The sequence below is a fragment of the Eumetopias jubatus genome, unplaced genomic scaffold (assembly GCF_037043125.1).
Source record: "Eumetopias jubatus isolate StellerSeaLion01/CBP00866 unplaced genomic scaffold, mEumJub1_p1.0 scaffold_16, whole genome shotgun sequence".
NCBI lineage: Eukaryota > Metazoa > Chordata > Mammalia > Carnivora > Otariidae > Eumetopias > Eumetopias jubatus.
In genome coordinates this window covers 90,881,324-90,897,060 of record NW_028274822.1, presented here as the reverse complement: position 1 = coordinate 90,897,060, position 15,737 = coordinate 90,881,324, and the positions used below count along the sequence as shown (strand labels likewise).

Sequence of the window (15,737 nt, the reverse complement as noted above, 5' to 3'; positions counted from 1 at the left end):
TAGCTACTGATTTTAGTAATTAAAAAAATAAAAACCACGAGCGTCCTGGTATCCGTGAGCGTGGCCGCCCACGGCCCCGGAGCCTGGCAGTCCCCCAGGGGCTGATTCACAACGCCGTGCTCGCCTCTGCCACGTACAGTTGACTTTGGATGAACGCGTTTTGCCATGTGCTGCTACACAATTAGGCTGTTAAAAACCACAGTTGATTGACAATCTAACATAGATTTTAATCTCTTCAGTTCATGCTGGTGTGCTCCGCCCAACAGAGTCAGAGAAACGACCCAAAAACCCTCCAGCAGTTTTTATCTTGATTCATTGCTCAGCTGTTAGTAGGTCTCGTGACAGATCTACCGCGGGAGGCTGTGTAGATTATTCCTGGGTACGGCCTCTCCCCCGTGGAGGTGACCGGCCCTCCCCCGACGTGGGGGTGTCCCCGCATCCCCAGCGATGGAGGCGCTGGGTGCTGGGCCGGCTGGGCTCTGGGCGGCCACTCGTTGTGGCCTCTGGGCTGGGGTGGCCGGTCAAGGCAGCGCCCCCTCCCCCTCTGGTTGTAAGACCCCAGCAAACATCAAGTCTGGAGGGATACAGAAAAGCATCAAACTTACTACTTCAAGGATGGATTAATTGAGACTGTTGCTAAGAATTCATCTAACGTATAGGAATATAATGTACGTTTAATTTAGGAAAAATATACCATTTGATCCTCGGAAATAAACATTAAATACAAATCAAGTGGACTTATAGGACACAGGAAGAAAACGTGGGGATGGGGGTGGGGGAGACAATGTGGGAGCACAGAAGATTCTCAAGTAATGATTGAAAACCCTCAGGTTCACCCCAAGAGGTGCGGGGGCTCTGACCCCCGTCCTCCCTGCGCACCTCCAGGGCTGAGAGATCGCGGCCGCCCTCCCGAGGGGACACCGAACCCACCCAGAAACCGTCCCTCAGCAGGGCCTCGCTGTACGTTTTGCTCTTTATTAGAAATATAAAGAGATGATCACTTCTGTCTTTTTGTCTTTTTGCATTTTTTAACAAATAATTTTTTGGTAGCTTGTCTGCGTTCTATTTTGACTCATAAAATCACCTTCCTAAGGTGGCCTCGTGTGCAGGCCGGCGTCGCCGTCAGCCACCCGCCCAGAGTTTGCTCCGCTTTCAGAACTCTGCCGCCACCAGCTGCTAAAACCCCTCCCGGCAAGACACACACACACACACACGCACACACGCACACACATGCACACACGCACACACACGCACACACGCACACACGTGCGCGGCCCCTCTGGCTGCAGGACCTCGGTGGTCTGCGGCCCCCAGTGCCAGGCGCCCCCCAACGCCAGGGCCAGACCCACTCTGGAACCGAGCGCGGCGCCCCGCACCACAGGAGCCTACGCCTGGCCCTTGAATTTCTCCAGGTAGTTTCTGAGCTCCTCGGGGGCGCCCGCGGCCACGTCCTGGCACACCCACTTGATGTCCTCACCGCCGCCCAGGATGGAGTTCACGGTGGGGCAGCCGTCGTCCGGCGGGATGGTGGTGAAGGTGGCGAACTTCACCTTCTTCCTTTTGGAGGTGGGTGAGTGCAGGGGCTCGAGCTTCGGGTCCCTGGCCGGCCTGGCCACCGAGTCCGGCCGGTGCACCTGGCCTTGCACGTGCTGCCGGGCGCCACCATTGACCAGCAGACGACTGCTCTCCTCGCTGCCGCCCGGCGCGTGGTCCAGGACGGTCGTGTGCTCGCCCTGCGGCGGCGACCCCTCGGCCGCGGGCTCCGGGAGCTCGGCTTCGTTGCCCAGCCACACCCAGTCGTGCGAGTGGGTCACGGAGGCCTGGCCTGCCAGCGACACCTGCTTGTGCCGGTACTTGAGGGCGAAGGTGGCGCAGTTGATGAGGAAGACGAGAATGGCCAAGCAGAAGACGCCCAGCAGGGCGTACATGCCGATTTCCAGGTCGCTCAGGCCGCGGGGCGTCTGCACCAGGTCGCTGGCCCCCAGGCCGCCCCCTGCCCGGGGCAGGTCCACCTGGGCCGGGAAGTTGGTGAAGTCCAGGGGGATGTTCTGCAGCTGGCCCTCCCCGGACGGCCTGCCCGCGTCCGGCCGGCTGCTCTTCACCACCCTGTTGTCCAGCAGCGGCCTGGCCGTGGTGCTGCCTCTCCGGAGGGCCCCTTCCTCGAGCTCCACGGAGGAGCCGCCGTGCACAGGCCCCTCGGGCTCCTGGCCCTTCTGCCGGCGGTCGCTGGCGTGGTTCTTGATCTCGCCCTCGTCGCTGTCGCTGCCGCCTCCGCCGCCGGGGCTGGAGTCAGCGTCGTTCTGGCCAAACTTGACCCTGACGCTGCCCACGCCCACGGCCAGGACGCTCTTGCGTTTGGACTTTTGGCAGGCCTCCGCGATGGTCATGTCCACCCGGAGCAGGGGCCCCTGGCCCTCCCCTTCGGCCATCACCGCCGGCCAGCTGGGAGAGCGGGCCTGGGGGGTGGACACGACGGCCTCGTCCAGGGAGGTGGCGGTCAGGGTGAAGTCCTTGGTGTCGTAGATGTCCAGTGGCGTCACCGAGCCGTCGCTGAGATGCAGCCAAATGCTGAGCACGGCTTCCTGCAGGGAGAGAGGCCGTTAGGAGGACATAGCGTGTGGGCTCGAGAGGCCTCTTCTCCTCGGAACCCGCCGCGCAAGGTGACATACGCCCAGCGTCTGGGAGCTGGGGCGCCGGCATCCTTGGCGCCAGGCTAGCCGTGCCTCCTGGGCATCCACCCTAGTCCTCAGGGTCGTGCGCTCACGGACTCACTTGACCCTCACAGCAGCCCCCGAGGCAGATGCTGTGACCGTTCTGCAGGTGAGGAGACCGGATCGCAGGGAGAAGGGGGACCCCACCCGAGCTCGCCCAGGCAGGTTGGCGGGGCTGGGGTTTGAACCCAGCGCTCCGGCCCGAGTCCAGACCACCGTGGCTGCCCTGCCTCCTGGCTGCCGGTGGCCCTGAGGTCACCTCGCGAGCGGGGGCTAAAGGAGACAATTTTGGAGTGTCTGGAATTCTCCCCCGTCGTCTAAGACCAGGATTTAGTGAGGTGTATCAGAGGCCCGTGCCAGACACCGAGGGGCCTCGGAGAGGGCTGCCGGAGCCAGGGAGGGAGAAGGGGCACCTGCGGGTGTTGGCCACGGCGGGCCAGCCGCTCAGGCTGCGCGGGTCTGAGTGTGCTCGCTCTGTGTGTGACGTGCAGTCGGGGAGCTCTGGCAGGGGAGGGGGGAAGGTGATGGGCGGCCCGGGGGGTGGGGGGCACTGGCCATGTCAGGGGCCCAGGCCGACCTCCGTGGGACAGTCTGCTGGGGGTGATGGGCAAGAAGCAAGAAGCAGAGTGGGGAAGGGAACGGGCAACGTTTGCAAGACCGGGAAGAGCTAATGGAGCCCCAAGGGTCTGTTCAGGATCCAGGGTCTCCTCTGGTCCTGGTTTCTGGGCATGACAACAAAGGGCGGAGAATTCGACCCAAGTTTTGAAATAAATACATGGATCTGCTATTTCTCCTGGTCCATTTTTTTTTAAAAACAGTCCCGGGCCTCCATTTCCCTGACTGAAAGTGGGAGCGTGAAGACCTCGACCACAGGGCCTGGGGTGGACGTCTTTGTGACGCGACTATGGTCTATCCCTCCTTTCTGGCAGGGACTAGAACACCAGCTTTGGAGAACCCAGTCTTCCCCACTCAGGGTGTGTGCATGCAATGCGGTGGGACTGGACCGGACCCTCCAGGTCCATAGCTGGGCATGTGACTGAGGTCTGGCCCATCGCAACATTCCACCACCCCGTCCACGGTGCTTGGCCCGGGAAGGGGCTCAGGATGGAAACCAGCCAATGGGAGTGGATTCCTGGGCTTTGGCTGGAACTACAGAGGAGAAGCCTGCATTCCCTGGAGCTGCTGAGTTGGGGTGCAAGCCTGCAGTGGTAGTGGCCTGCAACTTGGGATCTGCTGGAACAGACGGTCAGCAAAGGGGAGGGAAGAGTTAAGAAATGGAGAGAGAGAGAGAGAAAGAGGGAGACTGTCTTAAGAACATGTTCCAACAACAAAGTAGACTGGCTGAGGATCAACCACTTAAAAACTAGGTAAAAATACACCACAAAAAGGCAATGCAAATTCCTGGGCCTCAGAAACGACGAGGGAACGTGTTACCAGAGGGGTGCCTACAGATAGCTGTCACTGACGGGGCTTGGAGGCCGGTGCTGGAGCTGCTCGGAAGGCTTGCCAGCCAGTGGCGGGGATGCTGCTGCGCCCAGGGACTGTCAGATGGGGTGCATAAAGCCAGGACTGCCGGGAGTGGGGGATGAGAAAATCCTACCCACTGGGCCAGAAACAGCAACGATGCTCGTTTGTGCTCTGAGCACAGCCGGGAAAATGTGTCCCCTGGAAATCCAAACCCCACTGCTTCCCCACACCTGGGTGTGGGGTCTGCAGTTCCGTGACCTGCATGGGTGCATGGCCTCCAGCAGAGAGGGGCCCGTGCAAATGCAGGGCTGCAAAGAATCCCTATCAGGAGCAAAACGAAGCAGCTACAGCTCAAGAGGCACTATGATCAAACAATTACACTCCCTGAGCAGGAGGGCTTTACCATGAGAGGAAATCGTAAACAATCACGTCGATCAGCAGACCAAGGATTTTGGATAATAGAACAACTGGAAAAGATGATAAGATAAACCAGCAGCAACAACAAAATAACCCATGCAATAAAACAGTTCATGGGACATGGACAGAGAGGAGGGCTGAGCGGGAAAACAACAGGACGGTGTGGAAAGAACCACCTAGAACTTCTAGAAACAACAAAGTGCTCCAGTGGAAATTAATTACCCAAGGGCTGGCTTGCAAAGCAGAGTAGACGCATCTGGGGAGAGAGTCAGTGTCCGGGCAGACAGAGCCAGGGAACCGACCCAAAACACCATCACAGGATGAAACACACGAACGACAACTTGAAAGAAACAAGAGACAGTATGAAAACGACCAAGAGTTTCGGTGACAAGCTCCAGAAGGGAGCCAGTGGGGGAAGTCAGTATCCAAAGAAATAGTGGCTGGGCATTTTCCAGAATTGAGAACAATTGTGGATAAGAAACGTGAAGCTCTCTGGGGCCACTGAGCAGCTGGGTCTAGCTTGACCTGGAGGTACCAATCCCGGGCATGAACTGATCAAGGCCGACGTCCGCTCCGGCCAGCCTGGGTTGTGTCTCTGTCACTTGTAACTGAAAGCCCAGACCGATGCCAGTGCCGGCGGCCTGAGAGGGGCGAGTGAGACCACGCATGGAATCTGGGAGGGCATGGCACTCACTGGTGGCACCTGCCCACTCCCCCGTGGCCCCTGTCCGCTCAGCTTTCAAGGGTCAGCTCTGCAAGATGGCTTTGCCCGAGGGCATTCTCTGGCCTCTGGAACCCCTGCGGCCATGCCTGTAGCCAGAAGTGCCAAGGAATTGACACCCTGCAGAGGCAGCCCTCAACCAGCCCCCTTGCCCCTGGTCAACACTGGCTGGCGGTTTCCCCAGCAGACACAGTCTCTGGGAGCCACAGTGGTGGCCGAGCGGGGGACACACTCTACCGACTGTCCTCCATCCCTGGGAGCACTTCCCGACTCCCCTCTGGGGTCTCCCTCCACCACTCGAATTAAGTATTTGAACTTGAATCCTAGTGCCAGGCTCAGCTTCTGGGGGAATCAGGTGAGACAGGCAATATGGCTCAGTAATTTTGCTTCCCACCCGTGTCCCCTCTGTCCACGTCCATCAACGAGACCCCCTTCTAATGCCCAGATCGGATACATGAATGCCCGGGGATTCCTCACTTCATTTCTCTGTCCTGGCTTTTCTGAAACCGATGAGGCACAGGGGAGGTATATGCTGCTGTCCTCGTGTTTACGGGTGTAAAAATCTTCCAGCTTTTGTATCTCAGAGTTGAAATACCGAGAACAAGGGGCTAGCTTTGCACACACCGAGGGCTAGCATGAAAACACGGTTCACACGGTCTGCGAGTTCATCTTGGCTGACTTTCCATCCCGAGTTAATTTTTCTTCACAAATTCTAGACAGAGAAAGAACTTCACATAGAACAAGCCCCCTGAATGGCAGACGATCAAAATTAAGCCCTCTGAACACCGCAGGCTTGCCGAAATACATCTCCATCAACCCTGCCGTGTGACTGAGAGTCGGTTCCTCCATTAGCTTGTTACAGCGAGGCTGGAACACAGGGTTTTCTCGGGAGAAGCCAACGCATTTTCCCAAAGATGAGAAATTCTGAATGACTTAAAATAACACACGCCCAGGAATGATTTAGAGCGCCGTCCTTACAAGAGTCATGTCTGCAAATTGAATGAACTACATCCATAAATCCCCTCCGAGGCCGTGCTGGGACCTCCAATTACCATGAGCCGATGAAGACAGATGGGAGACACTGCCGGGGCATGAAGGGCCCTGCCCCACGCCTGCGAGGCCTCCATGCCAATCATCACCTAATGAATTACCCCTTCTCAGCAAAGAGCTCCCTGCTCCCTGCTTTGTTCCCCCAACTCTTCTCCACTCCCCTTACTTTGCTCTTTAGGAAGCAGAAAACACCATGCCCCCAGGAGAGATGACAGAAGCCAGCAATGGGGGCCCGACATGGATGGGAACGTGTTCCAGATCTCTCCTGCTGATGCTCCAGAGCAAAGTCTGCGTGTAGCCACACGATTTCTAGAATGACCCTCATCTTTGGAACCTGGGATATATTAAGGAGATGCCACTCCCACGATTATGCTCTGTCACGCGGCACAGCTGACCTGAAGTTAGGGTCATCTGCCTGGATGGTCTGGGTGAGCCAGAGGGGAGGTGAGAGATGTAAAGCATGAAAGGCCTCCATGCACGTTGCTGGTTTTGAACATAATGTGGGTGTGGGAAGTGAGAAGGAACACGGGTGGCCTTAGGGAGCTCAGCGAGGCCCCCGGGGAACCGTCAGCAAAGAAACAGACACCTGTCACAGAACTGCAGAGACGTGGGCGAGCAGGGAGGCCGACTAGTCCCCAGAATGTTGGCTCTGCTCTCAGCCTGTGGTGCCCTGAGCCTGGAACCCAGCTGAGCCACAGAGCCGAGCTCCTAAGTGGGTGTTGTTTAAGCCACTAAGTTTGTCACCCCCGGTCATCAGAGCCCAGGACCGGGAAGACGCCGTCTTGTGGATTTTCGCAGCCCTGGTCACTGTGCTCTGGAACGTGGTTCAGCTTCTCTGACCCGTTCCTCCCTCCCCCCGCCCCTCTTGCTGAGTCCAGCACAGCGACTGTCCTGCCCCTCTCCACCTCTGGCCTCTAGACCCTTACCTGTTTGGGGGTCCGCAGCAGCTCCTCAGCTGTGGCCACAGCGGTGATGGCCTTGCTGTTCTCCGTGCTGGGGTGGAGGGTGACAGAAAGCCCGGCCACGAGCTGGATGGCCAAGTCCGTCACTGACACTTTGTCGTCTAACACGGTTACCGTCTTCTCTGCCAGGATGGAGTCGGACAGTGGGGACAACACCTGTAAGGTCGGCAGGACAGAATATTCCCAGATGTGGGACTCTCCCCCAGCAATACTTCCGCCTTGCCCTGGGCCTGCGTCCAGAACACAGGGCGAAGGAGTCACACACCTTCTTCACTATAGATGCACCAGCCCACACGATGCCTCTTTGCAAGAATCAGATAAAGCCACGCTTCCCCAAGACACTTTAGCTCTGTCTGTTGCAAAATTGCAATAAATGTCAAAATCCATTCTACTTTTAGAAGGAAACGCCCCCTCCCATGTTGATGAGGCACTCTTGTACACTGCACAACCTGATTCACTGCACATGGCCATCCTGACTGGGCTCATGAAAAGTCACACATGGGTTGACTTTGTGCAACCTGAATCACATTCTAAATCAACTTTGGGACTAACTGGTGAGAACTGAGTTATAAATAGTCTACTCCCTCCCCAGACCCCCAGCACAATGTATCCTCTGCTGAAACATTACTTTTGGCTGCCTCTCATAAAACAAATGTCGCCCTTGAGATCTCCTGGTGAAATCATGGAAACGTCCCCATTGTTCCCGCATACGGTTGTGGTCTCAGGATCCAGAATGACACCCCCAGAAGGTGCAGTCCGTGGGGCAGAACTTGAGGGGTTTCGGAAAGGGCCCACCACTCCATCCCTTCTGATCTGAGAGCCCACCATACTATGCATTTCCTTGAACAGACGGGTGATAGGACTTTGAAGAGAGTTTGTTGAATGAATCCACAGCAGAAGGACTAGATGCTTTAAGGGAAGAAGGGAGGCACCTTCCCCGGGTCCCGGGCAGGCGCAGCAAGGAGGGAAGGAGGGGGTGGATTCTGAGACGTGTAGGAGGTACATGTGCAGGCAGCGGGGCAAAGCGTGGGGAGTCAGAGGCAGGACGGGGAGTGCTGGAATGTGTCGGGAGCGGAGGACGCAGGAGTTGAGAGAGGGGACATGCCGGGTGCCAAGGCCGTGTGGCCACCACCTTCTCAATTCTGTTTGTAAGAAGACTGGGACTCACAGAGCTGGTCCAGGCTCACCTTCCAGTGTCCCGAGGATGCCACCCTGGGGGCCAGGAATTGGGCACAATGCCCCACCGTTCCTGTGAGCCTCCCCCAGTGCCCGGCATGGTGTCCGGTGCCGAGCATGCAGAAGTCCCGGGCTCTGGCTCCCTACCTGGATGGTGGTCATCCCGACCTCCCGCCCGACCAGGACCCTGCTGTCCTGGAGGGTGGCCACGTGAGGTTCCTCCAGCTTCATGAAGTCTGCAACCAGGTGGGTGATGTCGACCTGCCAGTCAGGACCGAGCAGGTGGCTCAGCTGGCCCCACGGGCCGGCGCCCTCGGCCACGAACTGGGTGAGGACGCGCACGGTGGCGTGCTGGTACTGCAGGGCGCAGCCGCGGCCCCGCCGCTCCTCCTCGTCTTCATCCCCGCTCTCTCGTGTGGGCCTGGGGGGTACAAGAACAAGCTCTCAGGTCCCAAGAGTGGATGCAAAGGTGCGCCGGGGTCATAAGCCAGCCGGGTGGGTGCCTGCCTCCACCTCCAAGGGACAGCATCCTGGGCGGGAACCTTGGGACCCCACAGGAGCCCCGGGTTCATCACGGGCAGCACAGAGGGTCGGACATCTCTTTCTTGGAGACATTCGTTGACAAAAGACTTAAGAGCTAACACTGACGAAGTCTACGCTGTCCAATAAATAAGTAGCTAATAGCCACGTGTGCCAATTTACAATTTCATTTAAATGCATAAGAACTAAATCAATGAAAAGTTTAAATTTCCTAGTTACCCAAGCCATATTCCAAGCACTCCACAACCACACTTGCTAGTGGCTGCCGTAGTGGAAGATGTGGTTCTAGAACATTCCACCACTGCAGCAAGGTTTATTGAGCAGAGCTGTACTACGCTCTTCAAATGTGCCCTTCTAGGCTCCACATGTACGGACTCTTCATCTCATAACACTATGAGGCAAAACTAGCTGTTCTTTTTTTCTTTTTTTAATTTTTTATTGTTATGTTAATCACCATATATTACATCATTTGTTTTGGTGCAGTGTTCCATGATTCATTGTTTGTTCATAACACCCAGTGCTCCATGCAGCATGTGCCCTCTTTAATACCCATCACCAGGCTAACCCATCCCCCACCCCCCTCCCCTCTAGAACCCTCAGTTTGTTCTTCAGAGTCCATCGTCTCTCCTGGTTCGTCTCCCCCTCCGACTTACTCCCCTTCATTCTTCCTCTCCTGCTATCTTCTTCTTTTTCTTTTTTCTTAAAATATGTTGCGTTATTTGTTTCAGACGTACACATCTGTGATTCAACAGTCTTGCACAATTCACAGTGCTCACCATAGCACATACCCTCCCCAATGTCCATCACCCAGCCACCCCATCCCTCCCACCCCCAACCACTCCAGCAACCCTCAGTTTGTTCCTGAGATTAAGAATTCCTCATATCAGTGAGGTCATAGGATACATGTCTTTCTCTGATTGACTTATTTCACTCAGCATAACACCCTCCAGTTCCATCCACGTCGTTGCAAATGGCAAGATCTCATTCCTTTTGATGGCTGCATAATATTCCATTGTGTATAGATACCACCTCTTCTTTATCCATTCATCTGTCGATGGACATCTTGGCTCTTTCCACAGTTTGGCTATTGTGGACATTGCTGCTATAAACATCGGGGTGCACGTATCCCTTCGGGTCCCTACATTTGTATCTTTGGGGTAAATACCCATAAGTGCAATTGCTGGATCCTATGGTAGCTCTATTTTCAACTGTTTGAGGAACCTCCATACTGTTTTCCAGAGGGGTTGCACCAGCTTGCATTCCCACCAACAGTGTAGGAGGGTTCCCCTTTCTCCGCATCCCCGCCAATATCTGTCGTTTCCTGACTTGTTAATTTTAGCCATTCTGACGGGTGTGAGGTGGTATCTCATTGAGGTTTTGATTTGGATTTCCCTGATGCCGAGCGATGTTGAGCACTTTTTCATGTGCCTGTTGGCCATTTGGATGTCTTCTTTGGAAAAATGTCTGTTCATGTCTTCTGCCCATTTCTTGATTGGATTATTTGTTCTTTGGGTGTTGAGTTTCATAAGTTCTTTATAGATTTTGGATACTAGCCCTTTATCTGATATGTCATTTGCAAATATTTTCTCCCATTCTGTCGGTTGTCTTTTGGTTTTGTGGACTGTTTCTTTTGCTGTGCAGAAGCTTTTTATCTTGATGAAATCCCAATAGTTCATTTTTGCCCTGGCTTCCCGTGCCTTTGGCGATGTTTCTAGGGAGAAGTTGCTGCGGCTGAGGTGGAAGAGGTTGCTACCTGTGTTCTCCTTTAGGATTTTGATGGACTCCTGTCTCATGTTTAGGTCTTTCAACCATTTGGAGTCTATTTTTCTGTGTGGTGTAAGGAAATGGTCCAGTTTCATTCTTCTGCATGTGGCTGTCCAATTTTCCCAACGCCATTTGTTGAAGAGACTGTCTTTTTGCCATTGGACATTCTTTCCTGCTTTGTCAAAGATGAGTTGACCATAGAGTTGAGGGTCCATTTCTGGGCTCTCGATTCTGTTCCATTGATCTATGTGTCTGTTTTTGTGCCACTACCATACTGTCTTGATGATGACAGGTTTGTAATAGAGCTGGAAGTCCGGAATTGTGATGCCGCCAGCTTTGCTTTTCTTTTTCAATATTCCTCTGGCTATTCGGGGTCTCTTCTGGTTCCATACAAATTTTAGGATTATTTGTTCCATTTCTTTGAAAAAAGTGGATGGTATTTTGATGGGGATTGCATTGAATGTGTAGATTGCTCTAGGTAGCATTGACATCTTCACAATGTTGGTTCTCCCAATCCATGAGCATGGAACGTTTTTCCATTTCTTTGTGTCTTCTTCCATTTCTTTCATGAGTATTTTATAGTTTTCTGAGTACAGATCCTTTGCCTCTTTGGTTAAATTTATTCCTAGGTATCTTATGGTTTTGGGTGCAATTGTGAATGGGATCGACTCCTTGATTTGTCTCTCTTCTGTCTTGTTGTTGGTGTATAAGAATGCCACTGATTTCTGTGCATTGATTTTATATCCTGCTACTTGACTGAATTCCTGTATGAGTTCTAGCAGTTTTGGGGTGGAGTCTTTTGGGTTTTCCACATACAGTATCATATCATCTGCAAAGAGTGAGAGTTTGACTTCCTCTTTGCCGATTTGGATGCCTTGGATTTCTTTTTGTTGTCTGATTGCTGTGGCTAGGACTTCTAATACTATGTTGAATAGCAGTGGTGAGAGTGGACATCCCTGCCGCGTTCCTGACCTTAGGGGAAAAGCTCTCAGCTTTTCCCCATTGAGAATAATATTCGCTGTAGGTTTTTCGTAGATGGCTTTTATGATATTGAGGTATGTACCCTCTATCCCTATACTCTGAAGAGTTTTGATCAAGAAGGGATGCTGTACTTTGTCAAATGCTTTTTCTGCATCTATTGAGAGGATCATATGATTCTTGTTCTTTCTTTTGTTAATGTATTGTATCACGTTGATTGATTTGCGGATGTTGAACCAGCCTTGCAGCCCAGGGATAAATCCCACTTGGTCGTGGTGAATAATCCTTTTAATGTACTGTTGGATCCTATTGGCTAGTATTTTGGTGAGAATTTTTGCATCCATGTTCATCAAGGATATTGGTCTGTAATTCTCCTTTTTGATGGGGTCTTTGTCTGGCTTTGGGATCAAGGTAATGGTGGCCTCATAAAATGAATTTGGAAGTTTTCCTTCCATTTCTATTTTTTGGAACAGTTTCAGGAGAATAGGTATTAATTCTTCTTTAAATGTCTGATAGAATTCCCCTGGGAAGCCATCTGGCCCTGGGCTTTTGTTTCTTGGGAGATTTTTGATGACTGCTTCAATTTCCTTAGTGGTTATAGGTCTGTTCAGGTTTTCTATTTCTTCCTGGTTCAGTTTTGGTAGTTGATACATCTCTAGGAATGCACCCATTTCTTCCAGGTTATCTAATTTGCTGGCATAGAGTTGCTCATAATATGTTCTTATAATTGTTTGTATTTCTTTGGTGTTGGTTGTGATCTCTCCTCTTTCATTCATGATTTTGTTGATTTGGGTCATTTCTCTTTTCTTTTTGATCAGTCTGGCCAGGGGTTTATCAATCTTGTTAATTCTTTCAAAGAACCAGCTCCTAGTTTCGTTGATCTGTTCTACTGTTCTTTTGGTTTTTATGTCATTGATTTCTGCTCTGATCTGTATTATTTCTCTTCTCCTGCTGGGTTTAGGCTTTATTTGCCGTTCTTTCTCCAGCTCCTTTAGGTGTAGGGTTAGGTTGTGTATTTGAGACCTTTCTTGTTTCTTGAGAAAGGCTTGTATTGCTATATACTTTCCTCTCAGGACTGCCTTTGCTGTATCCCAAAGATTTGGAACAGTTGTGTTTTCATTTTCATTGGTTTCCATGAATTTTTTTAATTCTTCTTTAATTTTCTGGTTGACCCATTCATTCTTTAGTAGGATGCTCTTTAGCCTCCATGTATTTGAGTTCTTTCTGACTTTCCTCTTGTGATTGAGTTCTAGTTTCAAAGCATTGTGGTCTGAAAATATGCAGGGAATGATCCCAATCTTTTGGTACCGGTTGAGACCTGATTTGTGACCTAGGATGTGATCAATTCTGGAGAATGTTCCATGGGCACTAGAGAAGAATGTGTATTCCATTGCTTTGGGATGGAATGTTCTGAATATGTCTGTGAAGTCCATTGGGTCCAGTGTGTCATTTAAAGTCTTTATTTCCTTGTTGATCTTTTGCTTAGATGATCTGTCCATTTCAGTGAGGGGGCTGTTAAAGTCCCCCACTATTATTGTATTGTTGTCAATGTGTCTCTTTGCTTTTGTTATTAATTGTCTTATATAATTGGCTGCTCCCACGTTAGGGGCATAGATATTTACAATTGTTAGATCTTCTTGTTGGATAGACCCTTTAAGTAGGATATAGTGCCCTTCCTCATCTCTTATTACAGTCTTTGTTTTAAAATCTAGTTTGTCTGATATAAGGATTGCCACCCCAGCTTTCTTTTGGTGTCCATTAGCATGGTAAATGGTTTTCCACCCCCTCACTTTCAATCTGGGGGTGTCTTTGGGTCTAAAATGAGTCTCTTGCAGACAGCATATTGATGGGTCTTGTTTTTTAATCCAATCTGATAGCCTGTGTCTTTTGATTGGGGCATTGAGCCCATTTACATTCAGGGTAACTATTGAAAGGTATGAATTTACTGCCATTGTATTGCCTGTAAGGTGACTGTTACTGTATGTTGTCTGTGTTCCTTTCTGATCTTTGCTGCTTTTAGGCTCTCTCTTTGCTTAGAGGACCCCTTTCAATATTTCTTGGAGGGCTGTTTTCGTGTTTGCAAATTCCTTTAGTTTTTGTTTGTTCTGGAAGCTTTTTATCTCTCCTTCTATTTTCAATGACATCCTAGCTGGATATAGTATTCTTGGCTGCATATTTTTCTCATTTAGTGCTCTGAAGATTTCTTGCCAGTCCTTTCTGGCCTGCCAGGTCTCTGTGGATAGGTCTGTTGCCAATCTAATATTTTTACCATTGTAGGTTACATATCTCTTCTCCCGAGCTGCTTTCAGGCATTTCTCTTTGTCTCTGAGACTCGTAAGTTTTACTATTAGATGTCAGGGGGTTGACCTATTATTATTGATTTTGAGAGGGGTTCTCTGTGCCTCCTGGATTTTGATGCCTGTTTCCTTCCTCACATTAGGGAAGTTCTCTGCTATTATTTGCTCCAATATACCTTCTGCCCGTCTCTCTCTTTCTTCTTCTTCTGGGATCCCAATTATTCTAATGTTGTTTCGTCTTATCGTATCACTTATCTCTCGAATTCTGCCCTTGTGATCCTGTAGTTGTTTCTCTCTCTTTTTCTCAGCCTCTTTATTTTCCATCATTTGGTCTTCTATATCACTGATTCTCTCTTCTGCCTCATTTATCCTAGCAGTTAGTGCCCCCATTTTTGATTGCACCTCATCAATAGCCTTTTTGATTTCCACTTGGTTAGATTTTAGTTCTTTTATTTCTCCAGAAAGCGTTTCTCTAATAACTTCCACGCTTTTTTCAAGCCCAGCTAGTATCTTTAAAGTCATGATTCTGAACTCTAGGTCCGACATCGTACTAATGTCCGTATTGTGTAGGTCCCTGGCTGACGGTACTATCTCTTGTTCTTTTTGCTGAGGTGATTTTTTTCATCTTGTCATTTTGTCCAGAGGAGAATAGATGAATAAGAGAACAGAATGCTAAGAGGTTAACAACGTCTCCAGCAAATATACTGTATACAAATCAGAAAAGACCTGAAACCAGGGGAAAAGAAAGGGAAAGAAAGAAAAAAGAAAGAGAAAAAGAAAAAAAAAGATAAAAACAAAAACAGAACAATACAAAAAAAGCAGAATGTGATCAAATATGATCAGGCTAGTGCATAGATCAGTGCCACAGACTAGATTTTGGGCATATTTTGGTCTGTTAGAAAAAAGTGCCTCCTAAAATTTTAAAGGAAGAAAGACATATATGTACAAAATAAGGGTTGATACAATGAAGGGATTAAGATGACTGTAAAGATGAAAATTATAAAAGATTTTATAAAAGGACTTGATAAGATAAGAAGTTGTTTGAAAAAAGAAAGAAGATTAAAAAAAAAAAAGAAAAAAGGGAGAGAATGTGATCAGGCAGGAGACTAGAACAGAGCCATACACTAGTGATTTAGGGTATATTTTGATCTGTTAGAAGTAACTGTATCTCAAAATTTTAAAGAGGGAACAACTTATATATATATGCCAAAAATAAGGGTAACTACTATGAAGGGATAAAATATGACTCTAAAAATGAAAAATAAAAAATTTTTTTTTTTTAAAAAGAGATTGATAAGATGTTGCTTGAAAAAGGGAAAAAGAAAAAAAAAGTTAAAAAAATTAACTTTGATGAACTAATGAATCATGGTAAAAAAAAAGCCATGAATCTATGTGCAGTATTCCCCTAGCGCTGGAGTTCTCCCGTTCTCCTTGATCGGTAAACTTGGTCTTGGCTTGCTGGCTGTTCGTGCTGATCTTCTGGGGGAGGGGCCTGTTGCCGTGGTTCCCAAATGTCTTTGCCGGAGGCGGAATTGCCCCGCCCTTGTCGGTCCGGGCTAAGCAAGCTGCTCGGGTTTGCGCTCGGGAGCTTTTGTTCCCTGCAAGCTCTCCGCACAGCTTTGGAGGACCAGGGCAGAAATGGTGGCCTCCCAAT

At 50.3% G+C, this 15,737-nt stretch overlaps 1 protein-coding gene across 1 annotated transcript in view; it reads right to left on the bottom strand.

The window, feature by feature from the left end:
* Positions 1–1,385: 1,385 nt before the first annotated feature.
* Positions 1,386–15,737, bottom strand: part of TMEM132C (transmembrane protein 132C) — a 318,194-nt gene continuing 303,842 nt past the window's right edge. Inside the window, exons 7-9 of the mRNA XM_088019420.1 lie at positions 8,652–8,925; positions 7,293–7,484; positions 1,386–2,582 (exon numbers count right to left, since the gene is read on the bottom strand). Of these exons, the coding sequence (XP_087875546.1) occupies positions 1,386–2,582; positions 7,293–7,484; positions 8,652–8,925 (1,663 nt within the window). The remainder of the gene's footprint in view (positions 2,583–7,292; positions 7,485–8,651; positions 8,926–15,737) is intronic.